At 32.3% G+C, this 21,954-nt stretch overlaps 1 protein-coding gene across 1 annotated transcript; it reads right to left on the minus strand.

Annotated features, from left to right (window-relative positions):
• Nucleotides 1-344: 344 nt before the first annotated feature.
• On the minus strand, nt 345-17,942 carry LOC140056612 (uncharacterized). The gene is made up of 5 exons (XM_072102041.1): nt 17,759-17,942; nt 4,896-4,988; nt 4,052-4,092; nt 3,427-3,489; nt 345-1,269 (listed from the first exon to the last, which is right to left on the minus strand). The coding sequence occupies exons 1-5, from the start codon at nt 17,823-17,825 to the stop codon at nt 1,189-1,191; spliced, it is 345 nt and encodes a 114-aa protein (XP_071958142.1). The 5' UTR covers nt 17,826-17,942; the 3' UTR covers nt 345-1,188.
• Between the last annotated feature and the right edge of the window lie 4,012 nt (nt 17,943-21,954).

The following is a 21,954-nucleotide window of genomic DNA, read 5'->3' on the forward strand; positions in this document are numbered from 1 at the left end:
TCCCACTAGCGACGCAAGGCAAGGACGTAACGCAACGCAAGTGAATTGACCAATCACAAGCGATGGCTTATTCGCTTGTGATTGCTAACTGTCTATAACTTCGCTTGTAATTGGTTAAAACCAATGACCAATGACAAACTGTCGCTTGTCATTGGTCAACTCGCTTGCGTTGCGTTACGTCCCTGCGTTTTGTCTCCAGTGGAAACCAAGCTTTAGATACACTTGACCAAGTGTGTGTTATGGAGGTAAAATAGGCCTACTAATTCATTTTGACCTTCCTTTTCGACATAACGAATAAAAATTACTTTTTTACATTAAAACAACGTGTACACTTACAACAAGAGCTTGAAAACCATTTATTGTTCATTTCGATTCTACATTGAAACTAAAGTAAACAAAATAACTCACACACACTTTTCAAATAAATATTATTCATAATAATGAATTCTCAGTACAAAGTAATTTAATACTTAAACAAATAAATCCAATACTTTAATAGAAAAATAACCTTTTATTGAATGTATTTATACATAATGGACTATCTGATTATATTCCGGTATCAGTGGTCGAATAAATGACGTCACATCAGTTGTCGAATAAATGACGTCACATTAGTGATTACATACCATTTAAAAATAAATCAATAAACCTCGCGATTTCCAGACATTTCAAGATATGTTATATAATTATTATTAATCTTTTTGACATTTATTTGTCAAAATATGTGTTTACATTAAATGTTCGTTTCTAGCGTTCTAAAAACGTCAGATACATTTCTTTTAACTTAGCTGCTGTATGTATTCCGTCGTATTGTTATGAGATTACCGACGTAAAGCCTGTAGTCATTTAATTATTCTTCAAGACTATACATCAATTTCACTTAGAAAATAAGTAGGTATACTAGCTATTTCATTCTTATTAGTGTGCTGTTTCCTACGGTGAAACAATCTCCAATCATTACAAGTTTGACAGTATAGTTTTCTCCACATTTCAAAATATTATGACCTCGATTGTCAAAATGGAACGGATATTGAAGCGATAATTAAGACGAGGAAAACACAAGACTCTGCTCAATTTAACATCAGTATGCAATCCACAGCTTTCTCTCCTTTTAAAGGTATCTTTTTTATTACATTTTAAATGTTTTTTTTTTAAATATTTTGTTATTAAATGCGCAAAAGAAAAAATTTAATAGTCCGTGCATGTGTTGAGAAGAATTCTCCTTTCCTTGGCGCTCGACGTTAACAGAATTTGCATCAGGCTCATAAGCTGAAAAGATAATTAATTCAAGATTAATTTTATTAATCGCTGAAGAACACAACAACCAAATCCTTACACCACAAGTGAAAGTATTATACACTACGTGACGACGCGTGCGCACAAAACACGATTATTACGTGTAACTAATCGAAACATAAACAAAACACACAATCAACAAGTCTCAATACCGTGTCACAATTGTATCACATGTGAGGTCTGTATTATGATGCTAGTGTTTAGGTAAAGGCGTCACATAGTACTGTACGTGACATTCAAGGATCATAACCAAAAACAAGTGCGCTTTTGTATGGAATAATGGTTGGAGAGGGTGAACATTGTTTTCTGCTGTTTTCAGAGTTAGGTCTACTAATATTACTTAGGCAAAGGTAGATTAGGCTTAAAGATGTATTGTCCCCCCAAAAAACATGAACAAATGAAGCTTAATAAAATCAGACTTTAAATAGGCAATTTTTTTCAGTTTTAATAAAGTTTAAAAATAATTTCACTTATAAAAAGAGAAAAGAAACGTTTAATTTGAACCAAAAACCATTGTCTGACAGACATTTTTTCAGGTAAATAATTTTAGAGGGATCTTTAAAACCATGTGATTTGCCTGAAATATTATCGGCATCATTTTAAGAGTTCTTTAAATAAAATAAAAAACTACAGTATGTTTTCAATTCAGTTATACAGAATTATATTGGTTATCTTAAGTTTCAATTTGACATTATCCAGCAATAAAAACAATATATCACAGTAAGTATCAGGAATGATATACAAATATGACATATTATGAAAATAAATGACACGGTACACTACTACTGTAGATTTTAAAAAGCGGCTTAACAGAAATATGATATATCAGGAAAAATAGAAATCAATAAGCTATAAAAAGCCATTAAGAAATACATCTGTTTTTGTCTATTAAGCTTGGTTCCCACTAGTGACGCAATGCAAGGACGTAGACGCAACGGAAGCGAGTTGACTAATCACAACCGACTGTTCGAATAATCCTTGTGATTGGTCAAATCACTTACGTTGCGCTTAAGTCCTTGAGTTGCGTCTTTACGGAGAGCATGTCCATTTTAATTCAATATTAAACAATGACATAAACTTTCATATTGGATTTATAAAAATTAATTATTAATATTACATTTTTACCTGTTATTCCGACTATGTATTTGTGGGTTCAACTTTGACGGAGTTGGCAAACACATTTTTTTGACAGCATTTTTATTTTCATAGAAAATGTCAGACAAGGCAGATTGTATAAACATCAATTTCATCTTAAAAAATTGATACTGCTCTAGAAATGAATGTCCGAGCAGAAAGATGATGTTCTTGTCAAAAACTAATAATGTCTGGTTTGAACTAAATATTATTCCAACAACGTATTTCGAGATGTCAACGATGGATTACATACTATATTTCATAATGCTAAAACGGACATTTTATATGGACATCTTTGCTTTTATTTCAATTTCTATCAAATTTCTTTCCATTATTTTTTTCATGATGAAATAATGGTATCTATCACTGTATATTATTTTGATAAATATTTGAGTGAGTTTCTTTTTCTTTCTAGAAAAAAAGCCTAAAAGTTAACGCGCGCGTACATTATTATGGCAATTGAATTCATACGCATGCGTGTAAAACTCGTATCATTAGTTTCACGCGCGCGTACAACCACTTTAATTCTTATGTAAAAGTTATGTGCCTTTCTGTGGTGTATGTACACTTAAAACAATTTAACAAACGTAGAAATATAACTTAACCATCAAAATATTATTTTTGTCATTCTCCGTAAATTTTAATTTGCTAATGTCCCAAATGAAACGGATCATTCTACTTTTTGACATGTCTTACGTATGTTTTTAAATAAAAAAATGATAAGGCGTCAGACAAGTTACATTAACACCGATTGGCTAGAACATTTCCAGCACTGTTAAGTGACCTCAGAACGACGTATTTTCCCCAGTGTGAACAGGCCCTAAAGCAATGAACTCGCGTGAAAATCGACTTCACAGCCCATCTAACAAAACAATTACATAAGCATCCAATTATTGTTGAGAAGTATCAGATATGGTACGCAGTATTGATATTTGACAACATGTCATACTAACATTGTTAACTCGACTCTCATTCATTTTGAACATAAAAACTTGCCTTTTTACACCTTGATAGATCTGATGAACTTTCAGTTTGCGTGGGTTCTTGCTCGAGGTGACCCTAAAAAGTAAGGTTGAAATTAATTATACCTATATTAGCAAAATAGTTTCAAGAACATTATTAGAAAGCATTTGACGACGGTGAATAACCCCAAGTCGCGTTTGTATAGCCATTATGTTGGCCATTATTGTTTTTATCAAGAATTATTAGAAACGTGTTGCGTGTCTAGGAGCGTATGAGTAAAATATTTATCTTCATCGTCATCGTCATCATCACAATCATCTTCATCATCATAATTGTCGTCATCATCACCATCGTCGTCGTCATCATGATCATCCATCATCATCATTATCATCGTCATCGTGATCATCCATCATCATCCATCATCATGATCATTATCATCATTTTCATCGTCATCATAATCATCATCCATCATCATCCATCATTTATCATCGTAATCATCTTCATCATCATCATCATTATTTTTAATATAAATGTTATCATAAGCTTTTGCTGCTGTTGTTGTAGTGATCGTTGCAATGGTATAATTACAACATTGTATTGTTTGTGTTTTTCATTTAAAATTTGAAATTACAAACCACAATTAAAGATGAAACTTTACCTGGACACTTTCAGGAAACGATCGTTTTCTACAAAAATTTGCTAAAAAAAAGAAAAACGAAATCAATACGGTCATCGATTCTTTAGAAGGTAAATGAAATGCGGAAATGATAAACAATACTAGAAGATGGTACACTACGAAGATCATTGACGTTTGCATTCGCATTGTCCAATAGTAAATTCATAGAGATTTTATTTCTAAGCTCTGTTTACACCAATAAACTACTTTGACAAAAAAGTGTGATGTGCCCAAACATGGTATTGATATTTCCAAATATGGTAGTGATATGACATCATCATGTCCATATGTGGGCACATCACATTTATTTTGTCACATTAAATTTGATAGTGTAGACAGAGCTTTAGCAAAAATTAAGCATTCCTTTCTAAAGCTTGATTCCCACTTGGTTGGACGCAACACACACACAGAGACATAAGAGCAAGTAATTTGATCAACAACACGGGGAAATGGATCATTCGAACTGTCGCTTTTAATTGGTCAACTTACTTGCCTTACACCTACAACGTTGTATTGTTGTTGCATCCAATTGGGAACCAGTCTTAAACTGTCCTCATTTCGATTGGCACGAAGCAATAGAGCGTGACAGACACGCGCACACATTAATCTGTGACGTCATGACTAACTCAACTTCAACGATTTAGCGTGGATTGATTTGTCCACATGCGCACTGTCTTTCCGCTTTATTGCGCAGTGCAATCGTTATAATGGTTTATTTTTAAAGAAATTAAAACATCCATGGGTGATAATGTTGCGACAATCAACAAGAGCGGTCTCCCTGAAGAGACCATGACCCTCTTGATACGTCACTGAAAGATACACTTACGTAACATTGTTGGGTCTAATGACGCAATTCTGTTCAAACACCTACAGACACAAGCTCTCGAATTACAACGAGAACAGGCCAGTTGTGCAGATTCTAAAAAAGGAAGAAAACATTGATTATTGCATAGGTCTAATATCATAACTTTAAGCAAAGAATAATAACGATCAAGTTAATCAAGTTTAGTTAAGTAAATACTATTTTTTTTAAACTATGAATCTTTTTTCCCTTGTTCTGTTTTCTAAAGCGTGGTTCCCATTAGAACGCAACGCAACGCAACGCAACGCAAGCGAGTTGACCAATGACACTGATAGTTCAAAATAATCCATCGCTTATCATTGGTCCTTGCGTTGCGTCCTAGTGGAAACCAAGCTTTAGGCCTAACCATAAATGTCATTAATTTATGCTATATCTTTGGATAGGTTTGAGTAGCCGTGTGGATTTGGAGTGTGGTGATTGGTCAGTTAAACCGCTATCTTGTCACGTTCCTAACAATACTGAAACATTTTACGAATTTATTCCACGTGCGCGAGATAATAACACCAGACATCATATCGTCATAAACAAAATAATGAAATTTATATTTTAATCTACATTTCAGAGAAACATAAAAAAATGTATTAAATAAATTTAAATGTCAATAATTCCCTATTTTAGCCACGGGCTATTTTGTGGCATTATCCCGTCTCTCATGATAGTTTAAAAGTTTACAAAAACATAAAGTAAATTAAAGATTTTAACAGTAAATTAACTACAACATACGTTTTACTTCACACAAAGTAATTAATATAAATACATTGCCAGAGGATAAAATTAAAAGTTAAGGTGGACGGTACGCGGCAATGGTTAAGATAATTCATAATTATGAATTCACGTAGCAATCTGAATCATTTCCATTAAACCCCCGTAGTGTCCATTACAGAGATAATTGAACTGAAGATAAAAACATTAAGTTTTGTCGACCGATGTGGACGATATAAAAAAGACTAAAGATGTATATCGAATCAATTAACAAGTTTCAGTGAAATGCTTCTAATTGGACACGGTATTCGTAAGAAGATAGATATGAACAATAATTGAAAACATTTCGACGGAGGAATCTGTGTTCACGGAACAAGTGGTTCTCTTCTCTGATGTAGATTGTTATGATTTTTCTAATGATGTTGATACTTTCATTGTAAATAGTATACAGTACTATATTTTGAGTATCAAGATACAAGATACAAGTCTACTTTATTGTTAAAATCTTACAATATTGTTTTGTACCTTAGAAGAATAATTAAATAATACAAAGTGATAAAACTTAAATAAATGATAATACAATACAAGTTACTATCTTTTAAAGTTTTGATTAAATACATTGCATGTACAGTGTTGAAGATCTGAAACGGTTTTCACAATTCCTCAATCCTCTATATTTCTGACATAACATAGTCTCTGACTTTTTAAAGAAACCTACAATTCATTCGATCGTTAGCAAACAATTGCACATATTCTATTCTTTTGAATGGCTCATACATCATACTGAGGATAATGAGAAAAGGAAACGCGACGGATAAGTCAAGGAAACGAGGAGAGAAATACAAATACAACAATGATCCTCAATAACAAGATAGAGTTATTTTAGAGTTAAAATGGTATAAAATGTTAATACAATTGAAGGAGAAAGGCCGAGGAGATTATAAAAATACTAATTACAAAAGTAATACAATTCATGAAAAGTGGAATTCATAAAACAAGATAAAATGATATTAAAAACAGATTAGAAAATGTTAAAGTGATAGAAAATGTTGAAGTGATACAAAACCCGGCTAAAATTGAAACAAAATTACCATGAAATAATCATAATTTGATGACGAAAAAAGAAGATTGTGAAATGATAAATTTATTTCACAATAAACAAACTATTATACAAATATGTGTAGAGGTTTTTCTTTGAAAGAGAATGAAGAGAAGCACTAGTTGACGCACATTGTGTTCACAAGGTCTTAGCCTTAAACACACTTATATAATAACTATCAAATAACACACTATCATCTTATAAAAACAAATCTTTTAATACATGGTTTAAAAATGTATTTATCAAGTTGATGTTTTGCCATCAAAATTGCATTTAGGGCCACATAAACGTCAGCCTAAAGCTAGTAAGTAATTGGGCCTGATAGTCACCACATTTTAGTCATAATAATTTTCGTTGGAATGTTCTTTTTGGATTAAAAACAAGATTAATTATGAATTTTTGACGTTGGGGTTCGTTGGTAAATGGTCATAACTTCCGGATGAAGATACAAAACAACTTTGAATGTTGAATATTTTAACATTTTGATGCACGCGCATATTTTATCATTGTGAAATGCACGCACATCATTGTGATACATACGCGCATAAGTGTGATATGTACGCGCATATTTAGTTATATTCTTTTCAAAATGTATGATAACGATACAATTGTATCGAATTCTTTTAAAAACTCATAATATTGTCTGACCCTTTTATATGATTTATTAAGAAGCAACGATAGTAAAACTAATTACTATAGGAAATGTTATAATGTATCAAAGGAATTACATTTCTGAATTAATATAAAATTGCAGCAACACAAAGGAAAGAACACATTGTCACTTGCAATATAATCTCAAGTATCTAGTTGCAAACACTTGTTTATTTAACAAAAAGGAATCATTCATTATTTTGTATTAGAAAAACATATTACGTCAATATTTGATACAATATTAGTTTTGCTTGAAGCGACCATAATCTTGTTTTTTTATATTCAAAACGAAATAAATAGTCTTATCATTTAGAATCAAATTTACGAATTAGATTACAGTGATCTGTGTTGTCAGCGATAGCCCGGATGTAAATCTTTTTAATACCGTATATCAAATATCTAAAGGCATTTTATCTTTTCTTTTTCAATTCAATTAAATTTATTAATTTATAATTCAAAAATATTAATATTATTACAAATTAGAAAACAATAATGATATAATATGAATAATTGCCATACAATACCCAGACATCATTAGGGCAATGGTTGATTGCAAAATGAAGCAGACATATTCTTGGAAAAGAAAAGAAAACTTTAAACTCGTTGTTAGTGCCTTGCAGCAGCTAAAAAAAATTATAAATACCAATTGACGATGTGTGTAAACGCAAGGACGTACGCGCAATCACAAGCGACATTTCAGATAATCCATCGTGATTGGTCAAATTACTTGCGTTGCGCTTACGTCCATACGGTGGGAACCAAGTATATTACAAATTGGTAAATAGAACAAATGCTGCTGGCGTTTTTCTTTTTTTTGTTTGACAAAATCACATACTATTATATTATTGACGAAACTTAACAACAAATGCATCAGTTTCGATTGTTTCCTTAGCAGTTTTACTACCGACATCATTAACTATTACTTAATTTAGAACACGTTTTTTTATTATTTTAGAAATCACGACCAATATTCATTTGAAAAAATGCCTTATAAATAATCGAATGTCTGTTTTAATTTATTATATAGTAACACTACTTCAACACATTATTCACATTAATTTTCTAAATGCATCAACCGTAAATAACATTGCATAATATTATAAGAATTGCATGCAAAACCGTTACCAATGTTATCAATGCATTTTAAAACAAAATTTTGATTTTTAAATCCATTACGAATATGTATAATACATAAATCAAAGAATTGAAATACAGCCTGTATTGGGACTTCACTTCAGAAACAGTTTATGTATTCATCAGTATGTATTTGTGTGTGTATTTAAGAAGTTCAAAGTTCATTTTGAAGGATACAATAACCACAATGCATTGAACTTCTTAATTTAAAAACTTTTACACCTGTGTAATAAAATTGGCGCAGATTCAAACATTGTTTTTTACTGTCACCGGTGATGCGTTCAATATTTTTTTTCAAACATCTCGAAATCTGTCTACACTATTAAACTAGTCTGACGACAAAAGTGTGATGTGCCCAAATACAGTAGTGATATGGCTAAATATGGTAGTGATATGACATCATCATGTCCATATATGTTCACATCATAGTTTGATAGTGTAGACAGATTTCGAGATGTTTGAAAAAAATATTGAACGCATCACCGGTGACAGTAAAAAACAATACATAGACTGCCGAAGTGAAATAGTCAAAGTTAAGTTTTTTAAACGCCACAACTTAAATATTGCTTTCTGAATTATGGGGTTTAAAAAAAATTTAAACAATAACATTAGATCCTTACGGATCGGCAGTAAGTTGTGATTAGTCTTTGCGAGTGTGTTGCAAGAACTACGTGAAAACGAACGCTTCATGATGTGTAACGTAATATAATTATTACTGTCACGCGATGGTCCTCGCAAAGGGTGAACATCTACTACAAAAGCTACATTTGTGACGCCATACTTATAAGATAATGATAGGCATTGATCTATGCATATTATATTATTATGCATTTCAAAACTTTAATTAAATATTGTTAGTAGGTTAACGTGATAAGATTTGTTTAGATGAAGTATCCTAATTGTAGGTTTTGATTTCTACAATCAAAAGTATTTTATTTTTAAATATCGGTTTGCTGATCAACAAGCTCATTAGTTAACAAAACATTCTCACGTGATAACTCCATTTATGAATTATTTTAACTATTCATCATGCTTCATTATTACTATTTTACTAATTGGTTTATTTATAGTTTCGATTAAGCCCATGGGCTGCTCCAGTCTGCGTCACAGCAACCAGCTAAAGCCTGGTTTCACCCGCAAGCGAATTGACCAATCACAAACGATGGATTTGTCGAATTGTCGGTTGTCATTGGTCAACTCGCTTGCTTACATAGACCCAATGTTGTCCGAAATGTTATAATTATACAGTATTTTTAAAGGATAAATGAAATTGCTTGTTCCTCTGCTTATACTGCCGATTTTTACAAGAAACTCAGTCAAAGAGACATGAGAAGTTATAAATAGTTTTCAATGCGAAAGGAGAACAATTTCAATATACATTTATCATTTAAAGTCGTATCACATACATATTTGGCATCAGCAATAGCAAATAGGTTTGATGTCGGTTAGCAGTCAAATCAATTACATTTAATTCTGTAGTAAAGTAATGTATGCTTAAATACAAGATTGTTGGTTGATTACAATTTACTTAATTTATCATTTACTTTAACCATAGTTATTTATATACAGGATTTTCTAACATATTTGATAGATTGAAAAGGAAAAGCGTTGTGGAGACTTGAGTTAGAAAAATAAAAGTAATCATGCAATACGATTGATATATATCTCACGACAAACTAAGTTCTTTGATAGGATCCTAAAACAGTGAATATTTCCGAAACTTATAATGAGCTGGAGTAGTTTAGAGCAGTAATTTGTAGATATGTGGCAGGTTTTGAGGGGGAGTGTGTATAAATTGATACACATTTGTATTTTTATGTTTGTCTGGTGCTAAGCTAACGGAATAGACAAGTGTGTGTAATACAAAATGAACACCTAACTGTACATTAAGCCACCAATTAACCTATTCAAAATGTGCAAACAGAATTAATTACAAGAGCTCACACTACAGTAAGTAAGTTAATGAACTGGACCTAGATATAAGTATCCTTCTAGATTGTAGCTTACACACATCACGTATCACGATAAAATACAAAGACAAAAAGATGATGAATAAAAGTGGAAGATACTGTATATAAAATCAATATTTTATATGTTTTATAAAACATAATTCAATTTTAATTTATCACCTTATGTGTTACATCGTAAATGCAAATTTTAATATATTTATCAAATACCAAAATAAACCATGTTGAGAAATGAAGCGATCAAAAGCTGATGAAAATGACATGCATTTTGTAGGGCGCGCGTCGCGTCCACTTTCTGTGATATCACTATGGCATATTACTGACAGAATGTACGATAAAAGACGTATTGCAATTGCTTCAGACAATTTTAAAGTTGATGCTAATTTTGGTAAATCTTAATTCTGCAATGCCGAAGACATCAAATGCCATTGGTTACGTCATATCTAATATTAGCAACCATTATTCTTTCAAATACTGCGTTTTTTTAGCGTCAACCACTCGAGTCATCGAGAGTTAATATCCGTAGAAAGAAGTAACTAAGGTTACTTTAAAACATAAGATGACAAAGATTATTCAAGTCAAATATGTACATTAAAATGATGTACCGCCAATAAATGCACGTAAGTATAATTAGTATTCGATGTTCTATCTATAATCGTGAATGATCAAAAAGAATGCAACTTAAAAAATTTGTCACGTTTACCACATCCAGCCAAGATACCTAACAAAGAGGTATTATGGGTAATTTCTAGGCCTATTAATATTGTCATCGCCTTGTTCAGGTAAACTCAATCCTACATTACAGATTCGAAACATTACTTGTTATCTTTTAAGTTGCAAGAGAACTACTTTATAATGTCCTCCCTTTTCCATTCAAACAGAAAATAATTTCTACTAACTATTATGTATACATCTGCTTTACTATCATTTTATATGAAATTTCTAAATATTTTTAGATCATCGTTAATAATTTATATGGAAAATTTTAAGAAATATTTTTAAAGTGTCATTATACTTTTTCTATCAACTATTCATCATGAAGTAAAGCGTGAAAGACAACCTCTGTTTTCAATTAAATATAGAAATATTCTCTTTAACTTCTCATTTTATTTGTATTATTAAAATGATGATGGCGGTCTTATGAGAATTGATTCCGGTTAATCCTGTTACTTGTCTAGGTCATAGAGGTTCAAAATAATTGCATTTCTGTTTACTACGGATTCTCTTTGTAATCACCGGTTTCGTTTGATTCCATGGACACTATACATGAGTTTCACAAGAAATAGCTAATGCTGATGGAATGAGGTATGACAGTACTCGTGATAATGGCTAGTAAGTATAATAGCTATATCTAATTGTTTGTCATCCATTTGTAAGGTTTCTGTTTTCAAGTTCAAATTATATTTACTTAACCATTGATGGGAAATGTGTTGAATATTCGCTTTCATGTTTGAGCGCAGTAGGCTATCCTCCCACAAACTATTTTAGTTTTATTGTTCCAAATCTGACAATCAAAGCGTAATAAAGATTTCAAGTCTTTCTTTTTTTGGTCTAAATACTAAAAATAGAAATGTAGATGTTTATCCAAAATCGCAAACACCCTGTGGCAATTATTTAATGTATTTAATTTTAAATATTAATAACAACTATTAACAATTATGCTTTAGGTAACCGTCTGATTCAAAGATATTATTATGTTGACATTAAAACGTAACATTTAAAAAAAAATGTACATTTTCCAATTCCAAAACTTTCTTAGACATTGCTTATGGGGGTAATTGAGATAAATAGGCTCAATTATATCTAAAGAAAAATATGCTTATTCCAAAATTATTGACGTTCAATCAAGATAGATGTTTGTATAAGAACAAAAGAAAGACTATTTATTGATTTTGGTCAAACTCACTTTCCAAACAATAACTCAAGAAAAGTGATAAGAACAAGTATCAGCAAAACAAACAAAAATCATGGCCCTAGAAAAATGTTCCATCATAAGTAGGCCTACGCAAAAGAAAGCCATAAACCACACGAGGGCAAGCGTGTTCTATCATAAGTTAAGTAGGCCTATGCAAAAGAAAGTCATAAACCACACGAGGGCAAGTTAGCTACAGTTACGCGTGGTTCCCACTAGGACGCAACGCAAGGATGTACGGGCAACGCAAGCTAGTTAACCAATGACAAGCGACAGTCGAATAAATACATCGTTTGGTTAATTGGTCGAAACCTTTAGTGGTATCTAAAAAAGGAAGAAAATGGTCGTGGATGGATAACAAACAAACAAACTGATCTAATAACGTTTTCCTCTTTGGTGTGATTGGAATCATAACTATGTAAAGTATATGAGTGTAGCGTATATCGAATAACAATTGAATAACATTACATAGTCTGAACATAAAGCAACAGGATTTCTGTACGAATCTTTAGATAAATAGAAATATTGATGAGATGAAAGATGAATGCAATGGATTGTATGTAAGTGCCAAATACACCTTTCCAATTATCTATCTCCTGCCGAGATTCAGCTCAAGTACGCTTTGCGTTTACACATGGCAAGATTTGCCGACGACGACACCACAATGAACTTTTGGTAAAAACATTACACGCATGGATTAAAATACAAGGTTAAATCAACAACAAGCGCAAAAGTGGAGATTCGATTGATCGCTCCTGAACGTAATCTTGAACATCATCACGTGACATGAAAGTCATATTTTTGCATCAATCATTGCCGTAGTGGACATTTCACTTACTAAGGTAGAAAGAAAGCTACAATCTATTCAACTCTGAATCGTTACTCTGATGCAACGATCAATCACTTCAACGTGCCCACTTTCAATACGCGTTTTAAGGCATTTCATTGATGACGTCATCATTGGTCGAAATGACTTGTTTTGCTCATCATGGTCGTGTTCTTATAATTTAATAGTACTATTTTAAAATTTTAAATAAATTGTCGGAAATCATGTTTATTTTTAGAGTAGAGTTCAAAATAAAAACCATTTAATTGGCTGTAATGAGGTGTTTACGCGCGCGTATAATTGTATTTATGTATTTAAAAATTAGCTTATTTACTCTTCTTGTAAAATTTGGGTTGTTGTTTGGTGGTTATTGAACTATTTTAAATTGGAAATTGACGAATATTTCTCTTTACTTACTACCAGATTACAGCATTTTTTTTTGTTTAAAGGCTGTTTCTTGTAAAAAGACACAAACGAAAAATGTCAGAGAAAATCAAATGCCCGTTTTCAACCATTGTTATGAATATTGTCGTTGTAAGCGCAACGCAACGAATTTGACCAATCACAAGCAATCGATTATAATGTCACTTTGTCATTGGTCAACTCGCTTGTTATGCGTTTACATCTGCGTTACGTTCTAGTGGGAACCAAGCTTTAAGACGACGGATATGAATCGGATTTAATGTATTCAGAATTATACCTGGGCTTATATTTACGTGGAAATAACGTTTCAGAACGCCCCCAACCTGTCCTCCGTCATTTTAATTTCTCTTTCTCCGGATTTAAAATGTCCGTTCCTGTTTATCCTTCGTGTGGGAGTTAAGACAACTGTTCGTATTTTTAAGTATGTTCTTAAATTTGGACAATGTTCGTTAAGATGGATTTGTTGTCTAGTGGTTATTCAACTTATTTTTTGGGACTATGGATAATTTATTCTCTCACAAAGTAGACACTTAATGGTGCTTCAATGTGATGCTAAGTTTCAAACTGATAGTTTAATCTTTAAATGGGACAAATTGATAGTGTTGGTATGCACGAGAGATTGAAATACGATTACCTGATGAATCCGCTTTATACAATAATATTTAATATACTCTATAAATTTAATTAAACATAAAAACAAATAATCTGTTCAATAATATAGACATTTGTATTAAAACGTGATAAAACTAAAATGTTCAATATGACTGAATTGGTCTACTAAAAGTAATTTATATTACTTAATACAGTGAATCCACTATGTTATCGGTGGCGGCACGGATGATGACGTATTGGTTGAAGATTAAACCCGACGCTGCTTAGTACCCTCTCCTACTCAAAACCTTAACAAATGTACACGCGCGTCTAAAAGGCGATAGTGAGAGACGCGCGCCACTCGGCTACGATGTTGAGTATATAATCATTTCGCGCATGATCAGAGATACTTTTTACTTGCGTAGTCGTGAGTGGATTCAACGAAAGCTGTTGTAAATTTGAGGACGGAGAAATTACTAAACTAATTCATTAATGATTAAATCACAAACAAATAGAAAAAAACAAGGAGATCGAAGACAAAATAGGAAAGATGTAGAGGTATGACAAAGATAAAGCAAGTCGAAATTATATTCTATTCATATCAACTAACAGGAAAACTTTATTTGTTTTATCAAACAAATAAGGGACCTATTAAGCCAGGGAGTTGTAAAATATTATTATTTTACAACTCCCTGATTAAACTAAATACATACCTGCATCTGCATGTTCAAAATGATATGCGCAATTCATATCTATCTGAGAAGCAACCATTTAATGTATATGACGTAATGATTCTCTTAAGATTTGAACAGATTGATAGAGTCTGTCATTCCCAGATGAAGCGGCATAAATCACATAAAATGAAGTAGACGACAGAGAATGATAATAGATTGTAACAAAACTACGCTAAGAAACAATACCTTAAAACCACTAAAGTAAATTGATTTTCGATTAGATGCATAGACATTTCCTAAACGTATGTGACGACAAGGTAAAATATTCATATTTTGAAGACATTTTCAAGTCTGCAAAATCGTTTTAAACCATTCTTTTTTGGATACGAAATATTTGTATTAGACACTCAAATATTAATAAAAAAAATCCTACAGCATTCAACATGAAATAATTGATGATTGAACAACTCTAAAATGTATATAGGAAATGGTTTTTTTTGTATCTATTATGTTGTGTTTATTGTTTTATGTTTTTATGTAAAAGGGTCCTGCGAAAACAGAAGTGTAAACTTCTCTATGCAGGATCCTTGCCATCATTTATGCTATGAAACTATATTTATAAAGGATGAGTAAAATAAATGTGAATGTGAGAATATCAACAGTTTTTAACTTAAATATAAGGTGGACGTAAATGAGGCATGGTAAAAAAGACAAAGAATGTAGAGAGCCTGATATATTATGCATTGGTATAGTAACTGAATATTTAACGCGTTTATATAAGACCTGGTAAAAAGATGTATATTACTTAACCTAACCTATTATATTAGGCCTATTTTGATAGCAAACATCTTGATGCTGATTGGTAAATGGTCTTAAACAATATTTTGTTTTATAATTTTAATTTCAAACACGAATTATTTGGAACGTATTTATGACCGTAAATCATAAATACATAATATATTACCTCTTTCACGTCGCCTAGCGAAACTCTGGAGTTTCCACACACCACCGGGAGTTCCAGAATTTTGCTAGGCGACGTGAAAAAAAATGTTAAGGTTCTGTCTACATTATCAAACTTTATGTGCCAAAAAATATGATATATCCATACATAATTTCCCAATTCACATTTATTTACTCATCCTTTATAAATATAGTTTCATAGCATAAATGATGGCAAGGATCCTGCATAGAGAAGTTTACACTTCTGTTTTCACAAGACCCTTTTACATAAAAAACATAAAAGAATAAACACAACATAATAAATACAAACATGGAATTGATGATGTCGTATTACTACCATATTTAAACATATTACTACCATATTTGGGTATTTGTCAAACTACTTTGATAGTGAAGACAGAGCTTAAGAAATGAAATATCAACGGCTTAGTTTGATGAACCTACTGTTACCCTGTCAAATCGTTCTGTTCAACTTACAGATGATTTAGTCATTATTTCATTACATTATTAACGAAATCAATAATAGTAATAATTAAATTACACTATGATCGCAATCAATAGGTAGGCTCCAAGTGGGATTGTAATGGAGACTTTCTTCCATTCCCTAATCAATACACTGCCACACCTGTTTTTCAAGACAGTCTTGTTTAGATTGCTTATGTGTTAATGACGTTTTACTTGTTTTATCAAGCAGGACGTTCCAATCTTGATTAAGTCGTGTTTTCTTTTTCAATCTTAGCAGACCTTTCCGAGTTAGAAACTCAATCTTGATTATAAGTCGTGTTTTCTTTTTCAATCTTAGCAGACCTTTCCGAGTTAGAAACTCAATCTTGATTATAAGTCGTGTTTTCTTTTTCAATCTTAGCAGACCTTTCCGAGTTAGAAACTCAATCTTGATTATAAGTCGTGTTTTCTTTTTCAATCTTAGCAGACCTTTTCGAGTTAGAAACTCAACCCTGGTTGGGTCGACCCTTTGTTCACTCTGAGTTCAAATCTCGGTTGGACTATATCTAGAAAACTATACTGCATACTCTTCATGGTTGGACCGATTTGTTTCACTCGCTAGAACTTTTTTTCGAACGAGTTCAAAAATCGATTTGCACGCTTTTTGAGTTAATCTTAGCAGTTAGAATCTCGGTTTGCACACTTTTGGCAGAATTTCCATCGTTAATATAGGTTCGACCGATTTTTTTTAATTATAGCAGTTCGAATCTCGGTTGGTTGGGTTTTTTTATCTCCTGAAATTTTTTTCAATTTTTACTTTTTCTCATAGTAGTCATGAATCTTGTCTTTAAATGTCATATGAGCAGATTGTCACCTTTGGGGAAGTGACATTCTCTGATTTAACCATTTCTAATTGATAGGTCCTAATGCTGTATTATTTCCTCATTAGATGATCCACACTGGGCGGATCACGTTGTTAGTAACTGTCTGCTTACGCTGATTTTATGTACTATGCGTGCCTTTCAGAAAATAATATCTCGTTATATTAATTTCGCGTTGTTGACATTTCTATCAACGAATTAATAAAGCCATGGGACAGCAGACACTTTTGAATGACACCCGCTAACAACACCTTTCTTGCAATGTTTTCTTAGTGCTACATTTTAATAGATAAACATTTTACCGAGCTGTCTTGGTAAATTAAAAACACAAGTTGTTGATGTACTTAAGTACTTAAAGCATTTAAGTTAATTAATAATGCTAAAGTTCTGGTAATTTTTAAGTGAAAGCTACACTGATTCCATCGAAAAAAAGAACTATTTTCAACATTGTATACTTAATCCAATTAAACATTGTCATTGGACTTCGTCCAGGAAATTTTAAACTTACTTAATAACATCAACAATAATTTCAGAATAAAAAAAGATTTAAGAACAAAACTTACCTATATGTGTTAGCAGCAAACTAAGAACCAAGACAAGTCCTAATTTGGTTGGTGATATTACAAGCATTATTGTTGTATTGTTCAACAACACTACACTGAGCCGCCGCGAACCTTAATCACAACTATGGTATCTCTGCTTTATTTCTCAAGTAACTATCAAATGCAGTTCCACCCTATAACTCCGCCGCCGCATCCCTGCTTTAAATATAAATGTTTTATTCTACATCAAATAGTAGTTTAGCCCAGGGGGCGTGCTTTAGTGATTCCAGCTGAAATGCAACGAACCAACCAGTGTCGCCCTTTCTTGCATAATGGGTGTGTTTACTTGGTTTTAGTAACCATGGTAATGTCACAAGTCAATCATGTATGGGTTTGCGTAAGTAAAGATATAAAGATAAGTGTAAATTATTGGAGAGAAAAAGCAATACATCTTCGATACCTTATTTAAATGTTTATATGTAGGTCTGCGCCTAATAAGTTGGTTTTCCCTAGGACGCAACGTAAGGATCTAAGCGCAACTTGATTTGACCAATCACGGCTCGATGGAACGTCTGAACTATCACTTGTAATTGGTCAACGAATTTGCACTGCGCGTACGCTATTAGATTATTGTGTTCAAGTGGAAACCAAGGTTTAGTGTGCCTAGATTTGTTTTGTATTAAGAGCACGAAACACATTAATATTTCTAATTAAATTTAATTTCAAATGTCATTTATGTATTTTATTATATTGCATATATATGTTTACCTAAGTGGATGACTAACTCAAAATCCTTTCATTGACCAACAACGTATCTTTATTTTTCAGCTGAAATTTGCATTTTTATGATGGTTAAATTGTCACAATGGATATGGGAGCTTTACTTTGGTACAGTCATTGCTCACACACGGTCACTCACGTTTTCCAAGAAAATTAATTAATATTCTGCCATTTTAAAATTTCTTATAAATGTTGACACCGTATGAACCAGGAAAAATAATTCGAATTTTTTTAATGACGTAACTACGTCGTCAAATCATTGCATCATTTTTCTGCGATGATTTCCAGAGATACATCTGGATGCTATTGAATATGCGCGTTCATTTCTTGATATAGACAGTTTAATAATATCAATAACAATAACTTACCTTTTTCCAAATTGAATAATATATTTGACTGATGACGTAATAGAGTCTACACTTCATAACTTCGCTATACACGATACGACGCAAAATGGCGACGAACTCGTGTCTTTGAGATTTGCCGACCGCTCTAAATCTTGATGATTTAAAAAAATACTGAAAATGAAAACTTTCAGCAGAATTTCAGGTTTTAATACATACTATTGACGTAGACATTTTTGTTTTTTACCAACAAATGAATGCATATTGATTGTTTTATCTGGAGAGGAAATCAGAAATATAAAATATATTGGTGCAGTAACTTGATAACCTATTTTAATACAAACCACAAACAAACTGTTGGATGCGTGGTTACGTAGACAGTGTAATGAAAACAACATAACATGTTCTTGTGTGTACGTCATAATATCAAACACAGTAAATGTTTCAAGAAATGTAATGAAATGAAGAAAAGAACATTTTTATGGTCACATATTGAAACATTCATATTTAAAAACATAATGGTTGTAAAAAGCTGGTTACCTACGACGACGTGATGGATCATCGTCAACACTCCGTCGCTTGTGATTGGTAAACTCACTTTGCGCTACGCGTAATGCGTGTAAAGTTGGTTAGCTACGACGACGCGATGGATCATCACTATGTCGCTTGTGATTGGTAAACTCCCTTTCCGCTACGCGTGATGCGTGTAAAGTTGGTTAACTACAACGCGATGGATCATCATCATTGTCGCTTGTGATTGGTAAACTCACTTTGCGTCGCGTTGCGCGCAAACATGACATGGCTACATTAAACAATCATATTATAAGAACCGCCGCCGTCTGTTTAAAAACCTTCCCCATTCCTCCCGCATAAAGCGCATGGATATCAATTCTTTTGACTTTTAATATATGTAATAATCTATTTATAGATGTCTACAGTATATGGGTTGCTTATAGATTAAAAAGAAATGCTTCTTCTCAGTTACTTTTGACATTTGATGTATCATAACTCGTCTCTAAATTGATACCCTAAGAAAAAAATAATAACAAATTGAAAAATTAGCGTCGATATTTTTTCAAAGAAGATATTTAACGTACTGTATATATTTTGATGAATGTTAATAAACGGAAATGGACATATATTTCTTAAAGACAAATCAATAAAACCCTGTTTTAATGTTTTCATTCCATAGCTTGTGAATGGTCCGATATAATTGTCGATTCTGTACCGTGACTAAGACGGCACTCATCCCTTCCCCAATTATCTCAAATTGACTCATATAATTGTTGTCAATAAATGATAATTGCTGATAATGTTTTAAAGTGCCAATCAATCACTATTAACAAATGTTAAAATTTACATATAAATTATTATATTTGAAGGTCTTTTCACCATCATAACATGTTTACAAAATTATTCAATAAAGTCATTTTGCACAATTAACAGCAAGGAATAACAGTCGGTGTTAACATTCACACTAGGACACAATGTACGCCAACGCTAGTGACTTGTCCAATCACGAGCGAACGTTCATCGCGCGTCGTGATTGTTGGTTAAATTACAAGCGTTGCGCGTACATCCTTGCGTTTTGCCATAGTGATGGGAAACATGCTTAAGATCGGTTCCCACTATGAATGTCAACGCCTAATTTATTTCTGTTAATATAAAATATTAATATAAAAAAAAATGATAATGTAATAATAATATGCACGTTTTACACGGTATTGGATATATACGCTTTGTTCAAAACTACTAAATGTAATTTTAATATCATAATAATCAATACGTTGCGTATTGTTCTTAAAATCTATATGAACTTAATATTAGTCTTGTGAAGAACAGTAGCAATATTGAGATAATAAATTGAGCGTAATGGCCTAGTGCTTTTTAAATTGGCAACAAGAAAACGTCACGGACGTAAAGCAAAACAAAAGGATCGCCAGCAGGGTGTGTTATGATAACAACCATTCGGCAATTACTTCTGCCATTAATGGCTAATATTACCTCATTGTCATCTCAACCTCTTGCTTATTTTACGAATCAACTTGTGATGCTAACAATACAAAGGTTGTAAATACAAATAGACTTAAGTCTCAATTAAACGTCGATACATTTTCTTAAGATCAAACTTAATGAGGCTAAACCATTCTTGTAGACCATTTAATATTGAAAACCTATTACATAACGTCAAATCAAAATAACAATAGACAATAGTGAACATGAACAAAAAAATTAGCTTAAGTGTGGTTCCTACTAGCGACGCAACGCAAGCGAGTTGACCAATCACACGCGAATGTTCGAATAATCCATCGTTTGTGATTGGTCAAATCACTTTGCGTTGCGTTACGTCCTTGCCCTGCGTCCTAATGGGAACCAAGCTTTATTGTCAAACCAAAGGTCTCACCAAAATGTGACACCCGGTTCTCACGACAAATACGCGCGCGTCTCATCTTATCCGGCGGGGTGTGGCCAACATATTAATTAGTTTTTTATATCGCCCTACAACGAATCCTGGCTGGTATAGACCTAACCCATATCTGCCTCCTAACCACTGACATACAAGTTTACTTTTTAATCATAGTAATGTGCTCACGTGCTATGAGGCGTTATTTTCCACATAATACTCTAAACATGCGGCTAATTTAAACAGCTTTTGTTACATATTTCACATTATATGAAGCGCCTATTACTAATTGTTAATAGCTTCTATCCAAAGCCCTAACAAGAAAGTTATTTTTACAAACGTTATAACGTCTTATATGTCTAGCCTGCGGAAATATACTAATCTGCAATTATTGTACAATTTGGCTAATTTGTGATCACTAATCCTTAATTATTATATGAGTTTGTTAAATTGTCAGGCTCACATTGCTTTTGATATCACATATTTTGTCAATAAAACGGTTTCGTAATTAGACCTTTAGGCCTTTTAGGTAAACTCGAAACCTGATACGTGTATGATCAATATTGAGTTTAAAATGTAACCAATATCCATACATTGTTAGGCTTATCTATTTATATTAGATGCAATATTATACTAATACAGCAGCAAGGATCGATCGATTACCCAATCCTTCTGTGAGACCAATTTCA

Source organism: Antedon mediterranea, chromosome 8 (genome assembly GCF_964355755.1).
Source record: "Antedon mediterranea chromosome 8, ecAntMedi1.1, whole genome shotgun sequence".
Classification (NCBI taxonomy): domain Eukaryota; kingdom Metazoa; phylum Echinodermata; class Crinoidea; order Comatulida; family Antedonidae; genus Antedon; species Antedon mediterranea.

Coding starts and splice junctions, on each gene's coding strand:
- LOC140056612 (XM_072102041.1), bottom strand. CDS start 17,825: ATGCTTGTAATATCACCAACCAAATTAGGACTTGTCTTGGTTCTTAGT. Junction 4,093..4,895: donor ATTAGACCCAACAATGTTAC/GTAAGTGTATCT, acceptor TCTTTTTTTTAG/CAAATTTTTGTAGAAAACGA. Junction 1,270..3,426: donor ATCTATCAAGGTGTAAAAAG/GCAAGTTTTTAT, acceptor TTATCTTTTCAG/CTTATGAGCCTGATGCAAAT.